Source organism: Piliocolobus tephrosceles, chromosome 20, assembly GCF_002776525.5.
Source record: "Piliocolobus tephrosceles isolate RC106 chromosome 20, ASM277652v3, whole genome shotgun sequence".
NCBI classification, from domain to species: Eukaryota; Metazoa; Chordata; class Mammalia; order Primates; family Cercopithecidae; genus Piliocolobus; species Piliocolobus tephrosceles.
In genome coordinates this window covers 19,199,272-19,222,056 of record NC_045453.1, presented here as the reverse complement: position 1 = coordinate 19,222,056, position 22,785 = coordinate 19,199,272, and the positions used below count along the sequence as shown (strand labels likewise).

The following is a 22,785-nucleotide window of genomic DNA, read 5'->3' as shown; positions in this document are numbered from 1 at the left end:
AACTTAAGAGAGGCATTTGAGATGACAATGAGATGACTTCCCCAAATCTTAGAAATGAGGCTGACCTCTGATAATTAAACATTTTGTAAAAGCAGGATAGAAACAGAGAAATATAATGTCCCCTGTTCCAGTTATTAAGCTGCTGGCTCTCAGCTCCAAATCCACCTTTCCATACTCTGCTCTGTGGTGCTGGCTGGAATTCTGAAAAACTGCACTTTTGCTTCACCAGCAGCTCTCTTAGTTTCTACTAATGCGGGTGCTCAAGGAAGGTACAAGTCTGGAAGAGGAAAAGGCTTTGCTCTTTCCTGTTTGCTTTTTGTGGAATTGTTTTGAGCATTACTTATTCACCGCAGCAACAGCGGTGCAGTGTCTTCTTGTAGCACCAGCTGACTCCAGTTTGCAAGTTTCTTCAAAACTTGCAGACCAGATTCTAAGTCTTGATAATTCCAATGTCTTTCGTTTGTTCCTTTCAGCCCTAGAGGTGGTAGATGCTTTCTGCAGTCACTACCCCCATGAGAGCTTAGAGTTCTTTTGATCCTTTCCGGGGGACCTACTTAACAACTTTATACCCCGTTAACAATTCTTTATATTGACTTACGTCTGTTCAAATAACTGGTACTGTTTCTCTCTCCTGACTCAACCCCGATTGACACATTCCCTTGAAGGGGCAGAACATCCCCTGAGACAAGATGCAACCGTACACCTAAATAAAGACATAAAATCTTCAAAAGAAAGATAATGTCCTTCAGCAAAGGGTTTGTCAGCCATAGGCGCCTGGCCCAGGGAGGGTCAGAGAATAAACCCCAGGATGACATCCTCAGCAGTGACAAGAGAACAGACCATCACCATGGATAGCCTGGATGACTGTAAAGACCCCTGCTACAGACTGAATAGCTGCTCCATGTGCCCCCTACCCTCCGCCTCACCATCCATTCATATGTTGGAAACTCATGCTCAATGTGATTGTATTTAGAGTGGGGCCTTTAGGGGGTGATTAGGTCATGAGTGTAGAGCCATCATGAATGGGATTGGTGCCCTCATAAAAGAGACTTCAGAAAGCTGCTTTCCCCTTCTGCCATGTGAGGACACACTGAGAAGATGGCTCTCTGTGAACCAATAAGGCAGCCCTCATTAGACATCAAATCTGATGACATTTTGATCTTGGACTTTGCAGCCCCTAGAACTGTAAGAAATAAATATTTGCTGTTTATAAGCCACCCAGCCTATGGTATTTTGTTGTAGCAGCCTGACTAGCCTAAGGCAACCTCTACTGGAGGATAAAACCACCCCTTAGTGTCTGCAACCAGATGCATTTCTTGCTTCTTTAAGCACAGGAGCCCTTTGATGGTCAGGTATAGTCTGAATGAGCAAAACAAACTGTGAATCTTATATAGGTTTGGGGAAGAATTCGTTTGGGGATGAGGTTGGTTTCCAAGCAGAGAGAGGAGTGACACCAGCCTGAGAAACCTACTCACTGCAGTGAATCTGGGGCAGCTTGGCTGATTCTCAAAGCACAGACTATCACTGATTGATTGGTTTCAGATGCAGATTCAGTGAGATGAGTTGCCATTAAACTATTAGGTTTAAGACCAGTTCTGGTGGTTACTTATTACTAAGGCCATAGAACAATCAGTCTTTTCCCATGAGGGTGGGGGCTTTTTAATATTCGCATCCCACTCGGACTTCTTGCTTCCATCTTTGTATTCTACAAGCTAGTCTCAACACAATCTGGTCACAGCAACCAACTAGATATTTTTCAGAACTTAAATCAGATTTTGTCATTCCCCTGTTTGCAACCTTCCAGTGGATTCCTATTATACATAGAATAAAACTAACCCTCACCACAGCAGGGCCAACAAGGCCCTTAGTAGTAGCTGCCTTCTCCTTAACCCTTCTCTTCTCTTCTCTCTGCTTTTGTAATCCAACCACCCAGGTGAAGTCATGATTTTTTTTTTTTTTTTTTTTTTGCTGTTCCTTCTACCTGGAACACCCTACCCTTCACTTCTTACTTGGAAAACTCCTATTCATCCACCAGGTCTCAACAGAATCATCACCTCCACAGGGAGGACCTCCATGACTACACTCTCCTCCTGCTTTGATTGCTGGAATGTGGGGAGGTAAGCCTAATCATTTTCCTATTACATTTATCACAGTTTATAATCACACTGATATGCTTGTTTGCTTCTTTATATGCTGTCTGTCTCCCCTGTGTCACTGTGAATGCCAGGAGGACAGGGACCATGTTTGTTTTGATCACTAACATACAGCCACTAGCTAGCAGACACGGAACACTCAACAGATGTTTCTGGAAAGAATAGATGATCATATGTAGAGGTCTTCCTAGATTAACCAGAGCCTCGCCTCATGGTCACTTCTGGCAGCCAACCCTCCACAGCCAGGCCTTCACTTCTTGTATCATGGCTGCCTCGTTTTTCAACAAATGGGCAGCTGGCTCTGGACAAACTGAGCCAGTTCTGTAAAACTCAGGGAGGTGTCTAGTGAAGCAAAGTGACCACAGACCGGTTAAGGAACCCCCAATCCACCCCAGGCTCTGGGTTCCAGGACTCAGCTACAATTGAACAGAATGAAAGCAATGGATGGCGAGATGGGATCTGGAGTCAGCAAGACTAGCTCATTCTCCCCACCCCAACAACGCCCCCCCCAACACACACACATATCTGTTCAGGCCATTAACACCAACTCTCATCGACTGAATACCTCTCTGAAGTAGAAGCAGGACCTTTACTTGCTTTTGTTTGTGTAACCCCTGCACCAGACCCATGAGTGAGTTCCTACTATTACCCCAGGACCCACAGTAAGAATGGCAATATTCAGCTAGCATAGCCACGCCAACTGTTAAAATATTGAAATTCTTCCATATTCCTTGGTAAATAGTAGCTGCCTCAAACCACTCTTCCCCAGCAACCCTGACCTCATCTTCCACCTCCAATGGCCCACATTCCAGTAAGTAAAAGGGTGAAAGCCTTGGCCATACTGTGGGGGAGGCAGAGGGACTGTCTCCTGGGACCCTGGGGGAGGGGTTGTCTGTTCTGATCTGTCAGTACTGGTACCTCCCTGGGTGCTAAATGTTTTGCATTGTTCATTAGGACTGTCTGCTTTGTTGTAGCCAAACAAAATGTTGTACTATTGTAATATGGTTATTACTGGACAAGTAGATTCCGGGGGTCCAAGCTGAGCAGTAGCTGGAGGCTTATCTCTGGTTCAGACAGATGCAGGGGATTCTAAGGCCAGCCACTCAGCGAGTCTACAGCCTCCCTGAGCTTGAATACAAAAAGCAGCAAACTCACCACCAACTCCCAGCCTGGTTACCATCTGCAGTGGCTCATGCCTGTAATCCCAAAACTTTGGGAGGCTAAGGCAGGAGGATCACTTGAGCCCAGGAGTTCGAGACCAGCCTGGGCAACATAGTGAGACCCCCATCTCTACAAAAAACTTTAAAATTACCCAGGAATGGTGGCGCATGCCTGTAGTCACAGCTACTCGGGAGGCTGAGGCAGGAGGATTGCTGCCCAGGAGGTCGAAGCTACAGTGAGCCATGATCGCACCACTGCACTCCAGCCTGGGCGACAGAGTGAGACCCTGTATCAGAAAAAAAAAAAAATGAAAATTTTCAAATCTCATTGCTTCTCCAATGCCACAAACACACACACACACACACACGCACACCCAACACACACAACCGGCTTGCTTGATGTTGGAAGGTGGCTTCCGATGCCAGCAGAGGGCGCTGGTCTCCTGCAGGCGGCTTGAGCATGCCCTCCCGGAGCTGACAGCCACCGCTCACCGGTGAGCTGACAGCCACCGCTCACCAGAAAGTCCGGCCCCTTCCTGGGCTCCACTCACACAAATACACCGTAACCACCACCCCCCCCCCCCCCCCCCCCCCCCCCACCCCTCCACCACCCAGTTCCTGGAAGAACGATCTTCGCAAATTAAGTTATTGTGAGTTATGTGAACCCCTAGCCTGCAAGCGCTGGTTCTAGACTGGCTGTCTGCCTCCTGCCCTTTTGCTTCCCGTTTCAAGAACCAAGTCACCATGAATTTTCTTAATGATACTTTTATTCTCCTGTTTTAGCCACTTTTCTTCTCTTTCTATCTGAGGCAGAGAGTGGTCTTAAGGGAGACAGCGCGCTATTGCAGTAAAGACAGAGGCCTTGAAATTAAACAGAGCCAGGTTTAAATACTGGCTTCACCACTCAACTAGATAACCGTGGGCAAATGTCTAAAGTCTCTGTGCCTCAGTTTCCTTGTTTGTAAAGTAAAGGTGACAGCAGTATGTGTTTTCTAGAAACATGAGGATCAAATGAGATAAATCATGTAAAGACCTTAATACACAGTGTCATCTATATCCAGGATTAATAAGTGTGAAAAAAATGAAGAATTACATGCACAGTGGAATGCTGTTTCCACTGAGTGGTATAAAGAGAAGGTCAGACTGACTGGGTACCAGCCAGGCTGAGGTGCCTTAGCAAGTTTTTCACATCTCTAATCTTCAATCTTTCTCATCTGCAAAATGGGCACACTAATATGCCATAGAAAATTGACAGTTTTAAGTGTGATAATGTGTATAACAGCCTCCAGTATAACCCTTGGCACATAGTAAACCCATGATAAATGCTAGTTCTATTTCCTTTAGCAGATAAATGAAGGTTTTGACATGTATAAGCTATCATGTAAAAATCCTTTTGGGACGGGCACAGTGGCTCACGCCTGTAATTCCAGCACTTTGGGAGGCCAAGGTGGGCAGATCACTTGAGGTCAGGAGTTTGAGACCAGTCTGGCCAACATGGTGAAGACCTGTCTCTAATAAAAATACAAAAAAAAAAAAAAAAAATTAGCTGGGCGTGGCAGCAGGTACCTGTAATCCCAGCTACTTGGGAGGCTGAGGCGGAAGAATTGCTTGAACCTAGCGGGTGGAAGTTGCAGTGAGCCAACATCATGCCACTGCACTTCAACCTAGGCAACAGAGCAAGATTCCATCTCAAAAAAAAAAGAGCCTTTTGGTGTAGTGGCAGGGATTGTATTTGACAATAATTCTATGTGAGAAGGGCCATGATTAATCTCTAAGTGTTTAGAGAGATTTAAGTATAAGTCAAGTTCATAGAAACCTTCCATTTACCCACAGGTCATTTTTGTTTATTCAGTGATGCAACCATTATTTTACAAGGTCAAAATAAGATATTGACCCCATATTATGTACTGTAATAGATATGTTCTAGGTAGTAGAGATACAGCTATGAACAAGACAGTCAAGATCTCTGCCATCATGGAGCTTACAACTAATGGAGAAGTCAGAAAACAAAACAAAGTAATATGACATACAGTGCTAGGGAGAAGGCTAGAGCAGGTTAAGGGAAGAGAGGGGTGGAGGGGCTGGATGACAGGAGACAGAGTTGTCAGGGAACACTTGGAAGAGGAGATAACAGAGCATAGCCTGAATAAAGTGAAGATGGAAGCCATATGATGAGCTGGGGAAAAAGCATTCTGGGAGAGGGCACAGCAAGTGCAAAAGCACAGAGATGAGAAGAAACTGTGTGTTCAGAGAATGGGAAATTAGTTTGTAAGACTCAAACAGTAAGTTAGCAGGAGAGTAGGAATAGATTAAGTCTGAGAAGTAAAGTGCCAGATCATCTAGGGTCTTATAGACCATGGCAAAGATTTTGTCTCTAAGCTCCCCACCACTCTAAAGATGGGCCATATAGGCCAGGTGTGGTGGCTCATGCCTGTAATCCCAGCACTTTGGGAGGCTGAGGCAGGCAGATCATTGAGGTCAGGAGTTTGAGACCAGCCTGGTCAACATGGGGAAACCCCGTCTCTACTAAAAATACAAAAATTAGCCAGGTGTGGTGGTGCACACCTGTAGTCCCAGCTACTTGGGAGGCTGAGGCAGGAGAATCTCTTGAAACTGGGAGGCAGAGGTTTCAGTGAACCAAGATCATGCCGCTGTACTCCAGCCCAAGTGACAGAGGGAGACTCTGCCTCAAAAACAAAAAATAAACAAAAGTCAAATGTATTAGAGAACTGAGAGGGGTAGATAATTCACTCACACAATACGTACTTATGGAAGACCTACTATAATTTTACAATTTTATAATTTACAATTTATTGAGCACTTAAATGCAGACATTTTGCTAACTGTTGTACATTTATAGTGATCTCACTTCTCAAACAATCCATTAAGGCTGGTACTGTTATTCTCCCCATTGTACACATGAGGAGACAGGATCAGAGAGATCTAGTAACTTACCCAGGGACAAACAGCTGGTAAATAGCACAAAGGTCTATAAGGTTCCAAAGCTCAGAATCTCTGCTATCCTCTCCCACATGCCAGACACAATTGCATTTGTGTAATCATGACTTTCAGTTGCAGGTACTCCTCCTATTTGATCCCAGCCTGAAAACAGGGCACCTGAGCCTAGTTGCCCACTGGGAGCAGCTGAGGGGGATGGAGGAAGAGGGATCTAGAACTCTGCACTTCTGTGCCGTCTTGGTGAAGCTGTCCATCAAGGTGCCTGCCCTCCTTAGCTAAAGTGTGGATGTGTCTTGCTCCAGGGACTTTGACTCATCAAAGAAAACTCTGGTCAAGAAAGGGAAGAAAAACAGAATTGATTCACTTGCCTGCTTAAACTCTCAAAGCATCTCCACTTTCTGTCCTTTTCTAAGCCTGATTCTCCAGCTTCCTGTTACCTCTGTGAGTTAAACACTAGCCTGCCAATAAAATCTTTTTTTGGGGTAAAGTTAGCCAGAATTGATTCCTAAGACTAGCAATCAAAGAACCTGCAATGGCAATATCAGGAAGAAAAAAAAATGACACAGTCTTGTAAAGCTAAAGTGAGTGATTCATTCCTTGGATAAATGTATATTAGGCAGGGCCAGGACTAGGATGAAGCAAAGTGAGGCGCCCAGGGTACAAATTTAAGGCTTTCATCTTCAGTGTTGTGTGAGTGCAAGATTGACTCTAAGAGTCCTCTCTGCTATCAAAGTTAATAATAAAAGGAACGGAGAAGATCATTTCTCTTTCCATAAGAGTATGAAGTGAGTGTCCCAAGTAGGCAGGTAGCATTTGGCACCTTCTGTGCTGTGGCTCTGTCCCCTAGCACATCATCATCATCATCACAAGGTCAAGGCTGGGTCCAGCCAGCGAGAAGGAGAAAGAGTAACTCCTGCCAGAGCTCTAGCAATGTTAGTTATAGCTAAGCCTCAACCTCCCCAAGCCTTACTTTATTCACCTGTAAAATAGGACTAACAAAAAAACAAAAATCATATTTAATTCCAAGATGTTTTGAGGATCAAAGGAAACAACATATATAAAACTGCTTTGCAGACTGCGCAGTGCCCTATAAGTGGTAGTCATTACATCGTCTCTTTGCTGAGTATCAGTTTCTTTATCTGTAAACGGACAACTGAATACGCACCTCCCAGGATTGTTGTAAGAATCTGCTAAACGAACGATTAAAGTATAAACTTTGGAATTCAACAGGCATAGGTTGGCATCTTGCTCTGCCCCTCACCAACTGTAAGATCTCGGATCTTCTCTGCGCCTCAGTTTCCTCATCTGCAGCGAAGGGATCACGATGCTCCCTGCACCACAGGGCTGCTGTGAGCATGGAGAGACAGCAGGAGTGAGTCCTTGGCGCGGTGCCTGGCCTTGTTCCGATCCGCAGGTGCAGTGACGAATGCCACCTCCCACGGATCCCTTCCAACAGCACAGCTGAGTTGTACCCTTCTGCCTCTGCTCAGCGCCCACGGTCAGCCCTGGGTGCCGGTATAATTAGCTCCAACTCGGTGGTGAGCAGCGCGGCTGCTCACAGCCTCTGACACGACTGTCACCTCCCACTCAGTTCCCCAAACCACAGCTATCCCCACTGTTGGGTGTGCGGTTAAGTGCCCGTTGGGCACAGGGCGGAGTGCCACCAGAGGCCCGCTTAGAGCTCACAACCTATGATTTGGCACAGGGAACAAAAGCCTTTTCCTTCACTCTAGGACTGCATACCAAAAAGAAAAAATAAAAGTTTGGGGCAAAAAGAAAGCTGCCTCTTGGGTTTGTTGGGAAATTACGTTCCTTCAGACCCTGTAGCCCGCGGGGGAAAGGCGTCCTGTTTCTTTAAGAGGCCTCCACTGGGGGGCGGGGACGGCCGGCGTTTTTCCCCTCTACCGGCAGCTGTGCCCGCCCCTCCTTGAGTGACAGACAAGCAACCCAATTGAAGAAAGAGAGTTCAGCGTGACGGCGAGTCGGAGCAATAGGAGCCCGGCCCGGCCTGTGCGGGGCGGGGTCCCAAGAAGGCGGGGCGGGCGGAGGCTGGAGGAGCAGCCGAGGGGAGACCCGGGAGCGGGAGCTGGGCCTAGGTCGGCGCCCTGGTGAGTGAGGGGCGCGCTGGGGGCCGGGGCGCGGCAGGCGGTGGAGAGGGGCCCGGCCCGAAAGACGCAGGGAAGAGAGGCCGGGCCGAGCGTTGCGGCCTGCGTCTGCCCCGGAGGCTGAGGGGCTGAGAGGGCGGGCCTGGGCTGGACCGCGCCGGTTCGTCAGGTCCGTGAGGGGTGGCGGCCCTGCCGGGGCCTTAGGAAGGGAGGAGAGACCGGGTCCTGGACCCAGAAGGGGCGTCGCGTGGCGGAAGAGGGCGGGCCAGGCAGTCAGGCGCGGGGGCTGGGCCGGGCAGCGGAGGGAGAAGGAGGGAGGCGTTGGGTGGGAAGATCGGGGAAGGAGGGCAAGGAGAGGGTTTGGAAGAAGCCGGAGAGCGCTCGGGGCGGACCCGCACGACTTGAAAGCCCGAGGTCATACTCGGCCTGGACTCCGCTGCCCGCGTCCACCAGTTCGCCCTGTGGATCCTGCCGGCTCAGTAGCCCCGCCAGTGCATGTGCTTTCCACCTCCTGCGCTCACTCGCTTCAGTTCAGGCCCCTCTCGCTTCCTGCCTGGACAGTTGCAGTGTCCTAAGTGGTCTGCCCGCAGGCACAGGGGCCCCTCTCCTGTCGGCCTCGCACCGTGCCCAGAGAAACCTGTCCTTTTGTTTTTGGAAACCTGTTTGAGACGGAGTCTCGCTCTGCCACCCAGGCTGGAGTACAATGGCGCGATCTCGGCTCACTGCAACCTCAGCCTCCCAGGTTCCAGCTATTCTCCTGCCTCAGCCTCCCAAGTAGCTGGGATTACGGGCGCCTGCCACCACGCCCAGCTAATTTTTGTATTTTTAATAGAGAGGAGGTTTCACCGTGTTAGGCTGGTCTCGAACTCCTGACCTCAAGTGATCCTCCCGTCTCGGCCTCCCAGAGTGCTGGGATTACAGGCGTGAGCCACCGCGCCCAGCTGAGAAATGCAGAGCAAATCTGGATACTTAGGGCATGAAACTGGCCCGGCGTCCCACCCCTTTGTAGGGTCAGATCCAGAACCTCACCCAGGCCCTTGATATCTGGTCCCGCTGACCTCTCCCAAGTCTGTCTATTCGTCCGTCCGCTTGCTCAGTGCTCTCCACACACTGGCCTCTTTCTGTTCCTTCTACATCGCAAGCTTCTGCCTTCCCTGGGGCCTTTTATTGAGTATTCCTCCTCCCTGATCTGCTCTTCCTCCCCCGGCTTAGTCTTGTAAATTCATCTTCATCCTTCAAATCTCCACTTAAGCATCACTTCTGCAGGGGAGGCATCCTTGTCCTTGACTCTTCAACCAGTACCCCACTTTTATCACTCTGGGTACTTGTCCTTAACAACACTAGTACAACTGCAATTTTACATTTATTTACAAAAGTATTGATATTTCTTTGTCCATCCCACCAGATTGTAAGGTCCACGAAGAAGATAGTGTCTGGTTTTGCTTCATGTTGTATCTCTAGCATCTCATACAGGGCCAAGCACTATAAATATTTACAAATAAATAAAGGCAGGGTTTGAATTTGGCAAGAGGAAGGGGATGTGAATGGTGGTCACTGATGTCCTACCTGTAGGGGAATGAAACTGACAATTGGAATGCTTTTTGTGTGCCAGGCCCTATGCTAGAGTGATGCTGCTGTCTAATAGAAATGTAATGTGAGTTATAGATATAATTTTAAATTTTATAGTAGCCACATTAAAAAGTGAAACAGCTGAAATTATTTTAGTAATATATTTAACACAATATATTCCAAAATTATATTATCACATAATCAATATAAAATTATTAATGGGATATTTTACGTTCTTGTTTTTTGTACTGTTTTTGAAACCTGGTTTGTATTTTACACTGAGGGCAGCCTGTGCCACTTTTCAAGTGCATAGTAGCCACCTATGGCCAGGGATTGTGGTATTGGGCTGTACAGTGTCACACACTTTATATACCCTCTAGCGTATTCTAAGATAACTATTGTTATCTGCACTTTACTGCTATCAATAGTGAAGTTTCTAAAAGAGGTTGCCTGCCAGGGATAATTCTAGAGTTTGTAAGTGGAGGAGGTGGGATTAGGACCTCTATCTGTTATCTTCCATCTGGTCTTTCTGTATACCTCATGCTTACTCTAGGAGGTGCAAAGGAAGTTTGAGGGTACAGGAAGTAGGGACCAAACTTCTTTAAAAACTTCAGTGTACAGCATATTCTAGCTTGTTCTATGCTGAGATAATGTGTCCAGATGTAGCAGTATCACCTGCCAAGGTGGCTCAGCAAGAAGCATATTTGGTGCAGTTGAAGAAAACCCTGCAAGGCAAGTCCTTCTTTGACCTGAGTCACCATACCTTGGCCCAGCCTGGACTAAGTCTGGTCCCAGGACCTGGACAGAAAAACACACATACCATTCAGCATCTCAGAGGTGCTGGGAATACTAGGCTTGAGTTTACAGCCTGGCTTTTCTCTCCTTTTTTTTTTTTTTTTTTTTTTGAGACGGAGTTTCACTCTTGTTGCCCAGGCTGGAGTGCCGTGGTGCCATCTCGGCTCATTGCAACCTCCACCCCCCGAGTTCAAGTGATTCTTGTGCCTCATCCTCCTGAGTAAGCTGGGATTACAGGCGTATGCCACTGTGCCCGGCTGATTTTTGTATTTTCAGTAGAGACGGGATTTCACCATTTTGGCCAGACTGGTATTGAACTCCTGATCTCAAGTGACTTGCCCACCTTGGCCTCCCAAAGTTCTGAGATTACAGGCATGAGCCAGCACACCCAGCCTACAGCCCCAGTTCAGCAATTGTTCACTGAGTATCCATGTGACCAGCACTGTTCTAGGCCATTTTTGGTGATTGGGCGGTGTATGTCATAGCCTTCATCTTCAGGATGCTTCAGGTATACTTGGAAAGATAAGACTGGATCACATAAAATGACTAGATGGCATGCACGGCATCATGTGGTGTAATGAAGAGCCAGAATCAGTATGGGCTAGAGGCTGCAAAGGGGCTGTCTTGGCCAAGCTGCATGATGTGTTTTTAAAAATGTTGGATTTAAACTCCTCTAGGCAAGGTGGTATTTTGCAGTGTTACAGACCCTACATGGAGGCTGCTTGGTTTATTTACTTACCTGCTTGGCTGCCTAAGACATTTGAATTTTTAACCTTATTAGGCATGCTATGCTGGTTTAATGTGAGTCACTAGAAAATATTTGTTAAGCACTTATTATTTGCCAGGTATTGTATTGGCTGCTGCTTTGGAACTGATCATAACATTTTCCAAAGTTCTTCCACTGGGAAACAATAATAATAATAGTGGAACACCAACAAATGCTTTGCCTTTTGTATTGACTTTCCTCCTGGACTGCCTTCACATATGCTCTCTCATTTTGTCAACAATACACAATATACCTGCCTAGCAGGTAGGGCTTTCTGTGTTGGGGAAACGTGGTTTCAGAGCTTTTGCAGTTTCTTCAGGTTCACACAGTTAGAATTCTGCTATTATGCTTAGTGCTTTATTATCCCACTTAATGCTCACAACAGCTTTACAGGGTAGGGTTGATGCTAATCCCCGTTTTATAGGTAAGGAAATTGTTAGTGCTAGGATCCAAGTTCAGGCCTTTCCCACTCCAGAACACAGCTCCTAACTGTTAAGCTACACTGCCTCACTAGAAGGCCAGAGTTGGAAGAGAGCTCAAAAACATCTAGTCCAGACCCCCATGTAGATCAGGACCTGAGGTCCAGAAAGGCCTGTGCTTGTGGCAAAGCTGTGCCGCAGGAGGAGGACTAAACCAGAAGTGGAGGACCTAGGCCTTCTTTTGTCCCTAACTGGTGGCATGGCCTTGCCAGCTTCTCTGGACTTCAGTTCCCTTATTTATATAATGAAAGGGCTTGGCCTGATTTTACGCTGAGAACAATGCTGTGCTGTTATGGTCGGTATTGAAGGAGTTCACAGCCTGAGGTTTTAGTCATAACCCAGGACTCCTCCCAGCACACCACACTCCCTCCCTACCCAAGGTCCATCTCCTTGTGTAGCCACCGTTTTCTGAAGTTTAATTCTGAAGTTCATCTGTATTTTCCGTCTCAGTTTCTGTTTCCTCTCATTTCCAAAAACCGAGGCAAGTGGTTTGTAAACACTGACTTTCTGTAAATTCATCTCCTCAGTCATTGTAGTTAGGGATTTGGAAAGTTCTAGGCAATTTCTTTTAAAGGGATTTAGTTAGGTCTGGAAGCACCCTGGAGGGAACTTTCCTGTAGAATTCTATGGACGCAGCTATGTGGCAGGCAGTGTGCTGCAAACTGGGGGAAGAGTAGATGGGGGAATAGACTCAGGCTTCTTGAGTCCTTGCCCTCAGGTTGTCAACTCTCCTGGAGCTGTGGGTCGACCTGGCCACCTGTTAACATCATCTGGAGTTTATAAATGACCTGGGGTGTGCATTCACAGCCAGAGTTGAGAACCACTGTTTCTCGGACTTTATCTGATCTAGAGCCTACGGTAGGCTGGAACCACCCCCAGGATCTTGTGTGAAGGCAGATTCTGATTGGGTGGGTCTAGGCCGGAGAGGTGCTTCCCCATTACTACAGGCTCCCAGGAATAATGCCGCTGCTGGTGTGCACATCACACCTGTGGTAGCCAGGGAAGAGACTGCACATAGAGAATTGTAAATCAATAGGATCATGAAGGTATGTATAAAAGACTGGGATCACAGATGAGGCTGCAATTAAATTTCCCTGAGGTAAGAGGATTAGGAAAGCCACATAGAAGAGTGATTATCTTAGCTGGGCCTTGAAGGTTGAGTAGAAGTTTGCCAGCTGGACAAGGAAGAGGAAATAATAGCACAAGCAAACATATGGACTCAGAAGAGCGTGGTTTTTCAGGGAACAGGTGGTCTGGCGAGAACATGGCATCTGCAAAAGCGAGTCTGAAAGCCAGTTCTACCACAGAACCACGGTGGAACTGGAGTAAGTTGAATGCTCTGCTAAGGAGCTTACTTAGGCACTATTCTTTAAGTATAGGAACACTACAGAAGGTGTCTATGCAGGATAAGGGAAGACCCAGGCCGTTCTCACAGCAGGAATCAAGATGAAGAAACCCAAACAGTTCCCCTGCCCCCACACCCCTTCTCACCACACTTTTCCCTCTATGTAAGTTTGTGGCTTTTAACCATGTTTGAATGAGTCCTGTGTCTAACACACTTCAACAAAAAGGGGACACTTCAGCTGCTGTTAGTACGGTGGTCCTTCCCAGGGTTTCCAGCAGTAAACATAAGAACCTTAATCTCTGCCAGTCAAATCCTCCCTTTTCTGTACCTCAGAGTCTCATCCTCATTCAGTGGACTGAACGAAGGGAAATTGAGTCACTTCTCAGATGAGAAGATTGCAGAGGGGGAAGCCTTTATAGAGATTGTGTTCTCGATTAGAAAGAGGGCGTGACTCCAACTTGCCTTCCTGATGAGGTTGCATTCTGTTGCAGGAAACATAAACCAAACTTAACCCATGCCTCCTTCACCAAATCAAAAGCAAAATAACTGAACAAAAAGCATGCATCCATTCTTATCCTTAAACGAATAGGGGGAAGGAGGGGAACTGGAAACCTGGCATTCTTCATCCCAAATTCCTTACTAATAGGAGGGGATCATCTTTCACTTCCTTCCTTAAGATGGGTTTTCCAACCCTGCTGTCAGAATCTAGCTCTGTGAAGCAGCAGTCACTGCATGGGTGATTGATAAGCTCCATGGGGCTTCTGTAACAGTGCTGATTTTATAATCACACCTTCTAGAAGCCACTTAGAGACTGCTCCATTGGAGACACTAGTGTTCCTATTTTTCTCTACTTTTCCCAGCTCTATGTTTGAAAACCTGGCCTTTCATTCTTATGACTTACAGTGAAATTGTCTTCAGGTCAGTGTGTGCCTGTCTCCTGTTTTGTAGCATTTTGAGGTTTCCAAATCATCCTTATAACTGTAATGCTTAAAGAGGAGTGGAAGGGAGAAGGGTGGGGGGTTGTTGAATCCGGAAGGGGCCCTCTGGGCCTGGATGTGGAACTACAGCTCCCTTATGCTGGTGGTTTGCAATTGAGCTACAGTACTGCTGAGTGGCGGAGCAAGAGGCTATTTATAACCCTGAGAATTTTGCAATGTTATTGAATTCCTTTGACCTAATTTCCACTTCCTTTCTAGAATGAAAATGAAGGGAGTAAGCAAACACGTGCTGGAAGGGTTCTCTATAAGGAGATCCTTTATCCTGGGAATATTATCTGGAGAACAGAATTATTTCTAGTCTCCTATCTCCTGATATTTCTTTTCCATAGGGAGAAAAGCAGAGGGATGTTTTCCTCTTTCTTTTAACTAGAGTTAGGGGTGCTAGCCCTGATTTTTCAGTAAGACTTATTCTGATGTTTGAGATGAAAACAACAGTTTTTTATTTTATTTTTATTTTTTAATAGAGACAGGATCTCACTCTATCACTCAGGCTAGAGTTCAGTGACATGATCATAGTTCACTGCAGCCTCAAACTCCTGGACTCAAGCAACTCTCCTGCCTCAGCCTCCTGCGTAGCTAGGGACTACAGGCACATGCCACCATGCCCAGCTAATTTTTTATTTTTTGTAGAGACAGGTCTCGAACTCCTGGCCTGAAGTGATCCTCCTGCCTTGACCTCCCAAAGCATTGGGATTACAGGTGTGAGCCACTGCGCCCAGCCAAAACAAACTGTTAAACAATGGAAATACTTTGTAGTTAAAGGGTATTGGGACACAGAGGGAACACCAGACAACCTGCACAATTCATGTCTGTCCCTGTCTGTTTGGAGCCAGCCTGGTTCACAGGAGTGGAAGAAGTCAGAGCCATTGGGTTTAAGCAGACACAGGTGTTTACTGAGCCTTCACTGGACACTAAGTGCTGTGCTAGGTTATGAGACTGCAGAGTTATACCTGTCCTGGAGGAGGAGCTAGTGGAGATACGTAAATATGTAACTAATAGAGTATGACAAAATCATACTCGTTAATGGAAGTATGAACAGGATGCTGTGAGAACACAGAGGCCCCTATCTTATTTACTTTTGCCAGGGAAAGTAGAGAAAGCTAAGACTAGTACAAGGAGGAGGTAATATCTGAACTAGGCTTTGATGCTTGAATAGGAGCTCTTCTGACAGTCAGTAGGAGGAAGAGAATGTGCAGAAGTACAGAAGAATTGAAAGAACATGGCCTGCCTTATAGAAATAGCAGGTAGTCCAGGGAAGAGTGGCTAGAATGTAAAGGACCAAATAGCACATGAGGGAGTGTGGCCCACCTGTAGACAGTGGAGTGCTGTCTTCTGTTACAGTGGTGAGTTCTTGTTGTGAAGGTTTCTGAGCCTCAGTGTGCTCTGGTTTCAGATACACAAACCAGAAATCTCCACAAAGCACCTGCTGCAGGTCAGGTGCAGAGCCACCTGCTTTCTCATGGCTTTCCAGCAACATCAGACAACCTGGTATCAAATTCTAGCTGTGCCACTTGCTAGCTGTGTGACACTGAGCCTTCTACTTAACTCTTCTGTGCCTCTATTTTCTTATCTCTAAAGTGGGGATAATAACATACCACACAGCATTACTGTGTGGATTAAATGAATTAATATATGTAAAGCCTTAAAATAGTGCCTTAGCATTATGTAATTGCTAGCTAATGTCATCATCTCTAAGGAAGTATTAGGTAGAGGGATGAGAACTAGCTTTGGAGTCCTAAGACCTAAGCTTGAGACCCAGTTCTGATGTGTTGGGTTGATTTATTGTTTTATTTCTTATCCCCCCCTTCCTTTTTTTTCTTCCTTCCTTCTTTTGGGAGGGAGATGTAGAAAGAGGTACATGGAGAACAAGTTTGTCAATCCATTTGAACTTCAGTTGCCTTACCTGTAAGATAGGAATGTTTTTCAGAGTTCTTACGAGCATCAACTATAATAATGATATAGAAGTGAGCAATCAACTATAAAGAGACTACCTGGGCTGGGCAGTGGCTCACGCTTGTAATCCCAGCACTTTGGGAGGCCGAGGCGGGTGGATCACCTGAGGTCAGGAGTTCAAGACCAGCCTGGCCAACATGGTGAAACCCCGTCTCTACTAAAAATACAAAAATTAGCTGGGCGTGGTAGTGAGTGTCTGTAATCCCAGCTACTCGGGAGGCTGAGGCAGAAGAATCGCTTGAACCCAGGAGGCAGAGGTTGCAGTGAGTCGAAATCACACCATGCACTTCAGCCTGGGTGACAAGAGCAAGACTCCATCTTAAAAATAAATAAATAAATAAAAATAAAGAGGTTACCTGTACATTACTATTAGATATATGATTACTATGAAGTTACCATATAACTGATCTGTTTCAAACAAATCAGACTTATCTAGTGGGTAAGAGCAAACCAGAGGAAACCCATGGGTTTTGCTCTCGTTAATTCAGCCATCATTAATTAAGTGCTTACCCAGTACCATCACCGTATGCCAGTGATGCTGCTGTCTGCTTGGACCTCCATTTTAGAGTTCCTGCAGAGCTTGGGGGCAGTTTTGGCCTTAGGCTTATTAGTTGCAATGTGTAGAAACATAGACTAGCTTCATTTATAGGAGTTTTATTGGCAGGATACAAGTGGACTTTCAGGCACCCCAAGCATAGAAGCATAGCCACGTAATCTGGAAAGTTAGCAGGTAATGGCTTTTCCCATCTCTTTCTGATTTCTGGCCTCAGCTCATTTAGGTATTTCTGGATTCCTCCTGCAGAATCACTTCCTCTGAAAGGCTCTTGGTTTTTTTTTCTCCATATCTTTGGCTCATGAGAATTTTTGGCTTGCCATGGTATTCACTCTGAAGCTTACTATGATCTTACTTCTCCAGGGCCATTATCACCCAGTTCCCTTAGTCTGTGTCTTCTGTATGTATGTATGTATGTATGTATGTATGTATTTATGATGGAGTCTCATTCTGTTGCCCAGGCTGGAGTGTAATGGTACAATCTATGCTCACTGCAACTTCCACCTCCCAGGTTCAAGCAATCCTCCCTGCCTCAGCCTCCCGAATAGTTGGGATTACAGGTGCCTGCCACCACGCCCGGCTACTTTTTGTATTTTTAATAGAGATGGGGTTTTGCCATGTTGGCCAGGCTGGTCTCAAACTCCTGACCTCAGGTGATCCACCTGCCTCGGCCTCCCAAAGTGCTGGGATTACAGACATGAGCCACCACGCCCATGTGGTGTCTGTGTCTTTTGGCCAGTCTGTGTCTTTTAAATTCAAGAGAAAGAATTGGAATAGTTTTGCTAAAGTTGGGTATTCACTTTGGTCCCATCAGCTATGGCACGGTTGTGGAGAGTGTCATTCAGTTCAAAGAGGCTTCCTGGGCTTTCTGGGAAGGACAGAGTTACTGAGAATGGGGGCTTATTAATATATTTCAAATAGTTTGGTGGTTGCAAATCTCTGTGTTTTAAAATGTGTATGAATTTTTGAACAGCTGAGAATCATTCAGGGCTAACTTTAATAAAGAGAGTCAATCTGGGATATGTCATATGGGGTCAAGAGAAAATAATAGCTATAACCTAACGAGCTTTAGCTTATTTATCTCCAAAGATGGTGTTCAGAAAGGAGTTAAAAATCATGTAGTTTGTTTCTTAGCAGCACCGTCGAAATTAAGGAAGGGTGTAACTTCATTTGGTAAGGACTTTAAAATGGGCATCCTCACTTGGATTTTTTAAATTCCACTTACAAATCATGGACTTTTAGACTTAGAAGGCACCCGAGACATGCTTTAGTTCTATACTCACATCTTTCAATAGAAGAAAACTGAGATTTGGTTAAACGGGCATGGGGTATACATTGTGAAAGACCTAGGATTGGGTCCTGAGGCCTTTGGCTGTAAATCCAGTCACTTTTTTCAGCAGGGACAATCATTCCAGCCCAATGCTCTTTCTGTTGTACCTTCTGTGCCTGCTTATTTTAAAAATAAGAAGAAGCCAAACTAAACAAATGATCGAAAAAGTCATATTGTATAATTCCATTTATATGGAGTACAAAAACAGGCAAAACTCATGGATGATGTTAAGAAGTCAGAAATTCCCCTTTAAAGGACTGGAAGGATTGACGGGAAGAGGAAGTATGAAGTAATTTTCTAGGGTGATGAAAATGTTCAGTGTCTCGTTTTGAGTGGTGGTTACAAGGAGATGCATGTGTATATTTATATGATGTATATTATATATACAAACATACTTTAAGCCCTCTGCATTTTATTGTATGTAAATTATACCTCAGTTTTTAAAACTGACCTCACAGCTGTGCAGTCCTGTCTGCTAATTGCAGGAGTTTTGCCGATAAGGATAAGGAGGCATCTCTAGGCATCCAGAGATTGATGGCGCCACCCCTGGAACGAGAACTCCCTGCCTTCCTGTAACTGGAGCAGAGCATTTTCCCCAGAAATTATGCAGATAGGGCCAGTGTCTTTTCTGAGGTTTGTTTTGCATCTAGGCACATAAAAATTACATGTGAAAAATTCTGCCATGAGCTGCAGAAGTTATGGAACCTTTGGGGGCCATAAGACCAACCCACTTCAGTCCCTTTAGGCCACGTTTAATTGCAGTGGACAGAAGTTGAGGCTGGCTCAGAGGAAAAGGGGAAAGCATTGGCCGAAGCCAGTCCAAGTTCTGTCCCCCCATTATGACTTATTAGCTGGGTGACCTTGGGCACTTAACAAAACACTGAGCTCTAGTTGTGCCATCTTCCAATGGAGGTGATAATCCTCTTCTGCCTAATCCATGGGGCTGCTGGGAGGACACAATAAAATAAGTGAAAGCACTTGGAAAGCTAGTCCCTTTACATTGTCATGGTCTGGAAATGTTGGCTTTTTATGACAGCAGACTTCTGAAGCATCCCATCCTGACTAGGAAATGGTCATGAAGGCATCCCTCTTTCTGAGGCCAGTGGGCTTGTCAGGGACAGGACTTTTACTCCTTTTCATCAAAGAGGTTTATACTTACCAGGCTGTGAGAACTGACATCTGTGTTTGGGCTGAAAAATTGATAGCATACATGCATAATAGCCTTGCGACAGCTATGCTTTGTAGGCCAGGAGAGGCAGGCGGTCCCCATTAGCGAGTCGTGAATTGTGGGTGAATGGCTAAATCTGGAGGATGCAGAAAGGTCTTTTTCATTAAGAGAGAGGCCTCTCCTGAACCTGTAGGCAAGGAGTATAAATATACATTGAAATAATCCATCAGCCAAGTGACTTCCCTTCGTCAGACCTTGGAGAGAGAGTGCTTTAGTTACTGCTTGGAATACCAGTAAGCTATCAGAGTTGCCTAGGATACCAGTCACATGGGCCCATCTTCCAGACTTGCTCAAGATGATTTATCTTCCTTTATTTTGGAGAGAAGTGGGGGAGGGGGTCAGAGGTACTTGCAAAGCCTTGTCCTTGTAAGAGGGGCCCTTATGTGAGGATATGCTTACCTCCCTCCACTTGAGTTGTCAGCCGCCCTTGCCCTTGGCAATAGGGACAAAAATAGCATTTCCTGTCCCAGTTCTCTTCCCCATTTTCTGATGTCGTCCCACACAGAGGAGGCTTTGCATTGTGTCCTTTGAGGGGAAAGGAGTGGCATCGATGAGTGTGGGGGAAGCAAGAGAGCATGAGGCTGAGCCCCGCTGACGCTGGGATCTTCCTAGGGTGACTGCAGAAAGAAGTAGCCTGGCTTCTCCAGCTAACCACTCAACCAAGAAAGGCTGTCTATTCCTATCTGTTTCGGAGCATATGCTTCTCTCCTCCCAAGGTCTCAAGACAGGAATTTGCAGTAAATACGTTCTTCTACCACTGAGTCCTCTTGACTCTTAAACTGAAGCACCACACTGGCACATCCTGCTGCTGGCTGATCTATGGATGATAGATTGTTTGTCCCATTTCTTCTTGCTGATAAAATCTCAAGAAACAAAACCCCAAGGAGAGGTTGTGGTATGATCTAGAAAAATTCAAACCAAGTAGTTTCATGTGTTACTTTATGCAGTGTCTGTCTTCAGACTCTTCAAAACATGTAACAAGAGTGAAAAATGAAGAAATACTCTGACTTTTTCTACCTTTCTGATTCCTTCTCCCCAGGCAGCCGTGTCTGTTTTTGTCTCGCAGAATTAGAGCCCATTGGGAACGATGCCACCACCATCAGACATTGTCAAAGTGGCCATTGAGTGGCCAGGTGCTAACGCCCAGCTCCTTGAAATCGACCAGGTACGCTCCTGGAGTGAGAAGCAGTGGTTCAAGGAAAGGCATCTGGGGAGTGCATGGCAGAGGACATCTTGAGGGATGGGGACCACTGGGCATCAAGAATAAGAACCAGCAACAGGAAGGCTAAGCTTTGGGCCTGGCCTACCCTAGGGAAGGTCGGTCACCATGGCTTGGGAGAGGCTTCCTGTTCAACAAAAGCTATTAGGAAAGAAGTTCATTCTCATGCCCCAGCTTGACCCTGCTTGGCAGTCCTCTTGTCAGAACCTTGGCATGAGTAGGATGTTGCTGCTGTTGAAGGCTTTCTCTCTCTCTCTTTCAGAAACGGCCCCTGGCATCCATTATCAAGGAAGTTTGTGATGGGTAGGTTGAAACGGACCTCGTTTTCGACAGTGGCAGCTCTGACTGAAGGAGCACTGCCACACCTTGAGGGGAGCTCTGAGAAGGATCTCCACTTAGGCAGGTCTCCAGCATGGGGGTCTTGGGAATCATTGTCTTGGGAAGGAAGTACAGTTGACGACAATACCCCTAAGACGTTTATACATCTTAATTTTTTCCTTAAAGTCTAGCATTGCTCTGCTTGAGGTCCTGGTAGAATCTGAGACCCCTCCTCAGTTCTGCACACCTCCTTTTGTGGTGCTCATCTTTACAAAAGGCTGAGGCCATGATTTCTTCTACATGACAACCTAAAGCTTTGTTTTTTTCCACTGTATTCCAAATAGGCCACCCAATCCCTTGAGCAACTCTATTGAAAATTATTTATGAGCAGCTTCTGGACAAGAGAGTAGCCAAGTGGGATGTACTGTTTTTCTCTTGCATAGGTGGTCGTTGCCAAACCCAGAGTATTATACCCTCCGTTACGCAGATGGTCCTCAGCTGTACATCACCGAACAGGTTAGTACAGGGAGAGGCAAAATAACTGTGGGCCTTGCTTGGAAGTAAATGACCCAAGAAGACGCACTATTTATCTTCACTCAGCATCCAGGTAGCTTTCATGTGTTGGGTAAAGAGTCACTCTCTGGACAGACTGGGAAGCACCAGCCCTTGTTCCTCCCTAGTGGCTGGAAAAAGGTGACTTTTACTTCCTGAGGGCCCAGGGTGCTAGAAGAGGATCTTAGAAGCTCTTTGCCAAGGAATAAGCAGGAGGAGAGGGCCCGACTGAAGAGCCTCAGTTACATCTACTGTAAAAAAGACAACATTATTGTTGATTCAACTTGCTTGTACCACTTTAACATTTTATCTTAGTTACTTTTTTTGTTTGTTTTTCACTACCTAGACTCGCAGTGACATTAAGAATGGGACAATCTTACAACTGGCTATCTCCCCGGTACGTATTCTTCCTTCCTTAGGAGTTTATTCATGTCACAAACAAATATGGGCACCTACCATGGGCCAGGTTCTGTTCTAGAAACAAGGACTCTGGAGATTAGACAGTCAGTCTTTTTGTATCAGGAAATAGTACAGGAAAATAAGTCTGTCTTGGTTCTCATCACCTAGTGGGGAGTAAACAAATGCAATAGAAGGCCTGTCTCAAGGGTCTTGAGAGAAAGTTACTTAGGGAGCTGTGGGAACTCACAAAGGGGACCACCTAACTCAGCCTGGAGATTTCCAGAAAGCCTTGCCAGAGAAGTGGTCACTTAGCTCAGATGTTAAAGGATGAGCAAGAATTAGCTAGAGAAATAAGAAAAGGAAAAGTATTCCAATCAGAGAAATCAGCATATGCCAAGGCACAGAAGTGTGCTGTGTTTGGGAAAAGCAGGAGTGCTGGGTGGCTGGAGGCTTTTAGCAAACATTGAGAAGCCAGATATTCAAGGTTCCTTGATGGCCTGCTCATAGCTTTGAACTCTGTCCAGAGGGAAACTAGGGACATTGAAGGATTTTAAGCAGGAAGATATTTTATGTTTAGATTTTAAGTTTTAGAAAGATCACTTGAGTGACCGTGTGGAAGACGGGCCTTAAGAAGAAGGTTGGTGGTAGTAGGAACCTTTGAAAAGGCTAAGGAGGAATGTTAAAAGCCCAGTGAAGGCAAATGGTAATGGAGATGAAAGGATGGATTTGAAGAGTATCTAGGAGGTAAGCTTTATGAGTATGGTGATATGCTGGATGTGGAAGGAAAGGGGAGAATGGAGGATGAGCCTGGTTTCTGCAAGAGCAGCCCTTAAAGGTCACTGAGGAAGCAACCAGAAGGATAGAAAGAACACCAAGAATGTGAAGTGACTGAGGAGTTTTGGGCA

General features: G+C 45.9%; 1 protein-coding gene and 1 long non-coding RNA gene across 4 annotated transcripts in view; one reads left to right on the top strand and one right to left on the bottom strand.

Moving 5' to 3' along the window:
- The window catches only part of LOC111530036, a 39,257-nt gene extending 31,110 nt beyond the window's left edge, over positions 1-8,147 (bottom strand). The window contains exon 1 of the long non-coding RNA XR_002727683.1: positions 8,080-8,147. This is a non-coding gene — a long non-coding RNA (uncharacterized LOC111530036). The remainder of the gene's footprint in view (positions 1-8,079) is intronic.
- The window catches only part of ELMO2 (engulfment and cell motility 2), a 41,091-nt gene continuing 26,178 nt past the window's right edge, over positions 7,873-22,785 (top strand). For 2 of the 3 annotated variants that reach the window (XM_023197095.1, XM_023197097.1), the window contains exons 1-5: positions 8,297-8,379; positions 20,432-20,557; positions 20,874-20,914; positions 21,373-21,445; positions 21,828-21,878. In XM_023197095.1, coding sequence (XP_023052863.1) covers positions 20,480-20,557; positions 20,874-20,914; positions 21,373-21,445; positions 21,828-21,878 — 243 coding nt within the window. In that variant the 5' untranslated portion in view covers positions 8,297-8,379; positions 20,432-20,479. Of the gene's footprint in view, positions 8,380-20,431; positions 20,558-20,873; positions 20,915-21,372; positions 21,446-21,827; positions 21,879-22,785 lie in introns of all 3 variants that reach the window. The other variant, XM_023197096.2, reaches the window with a different exon arrangement.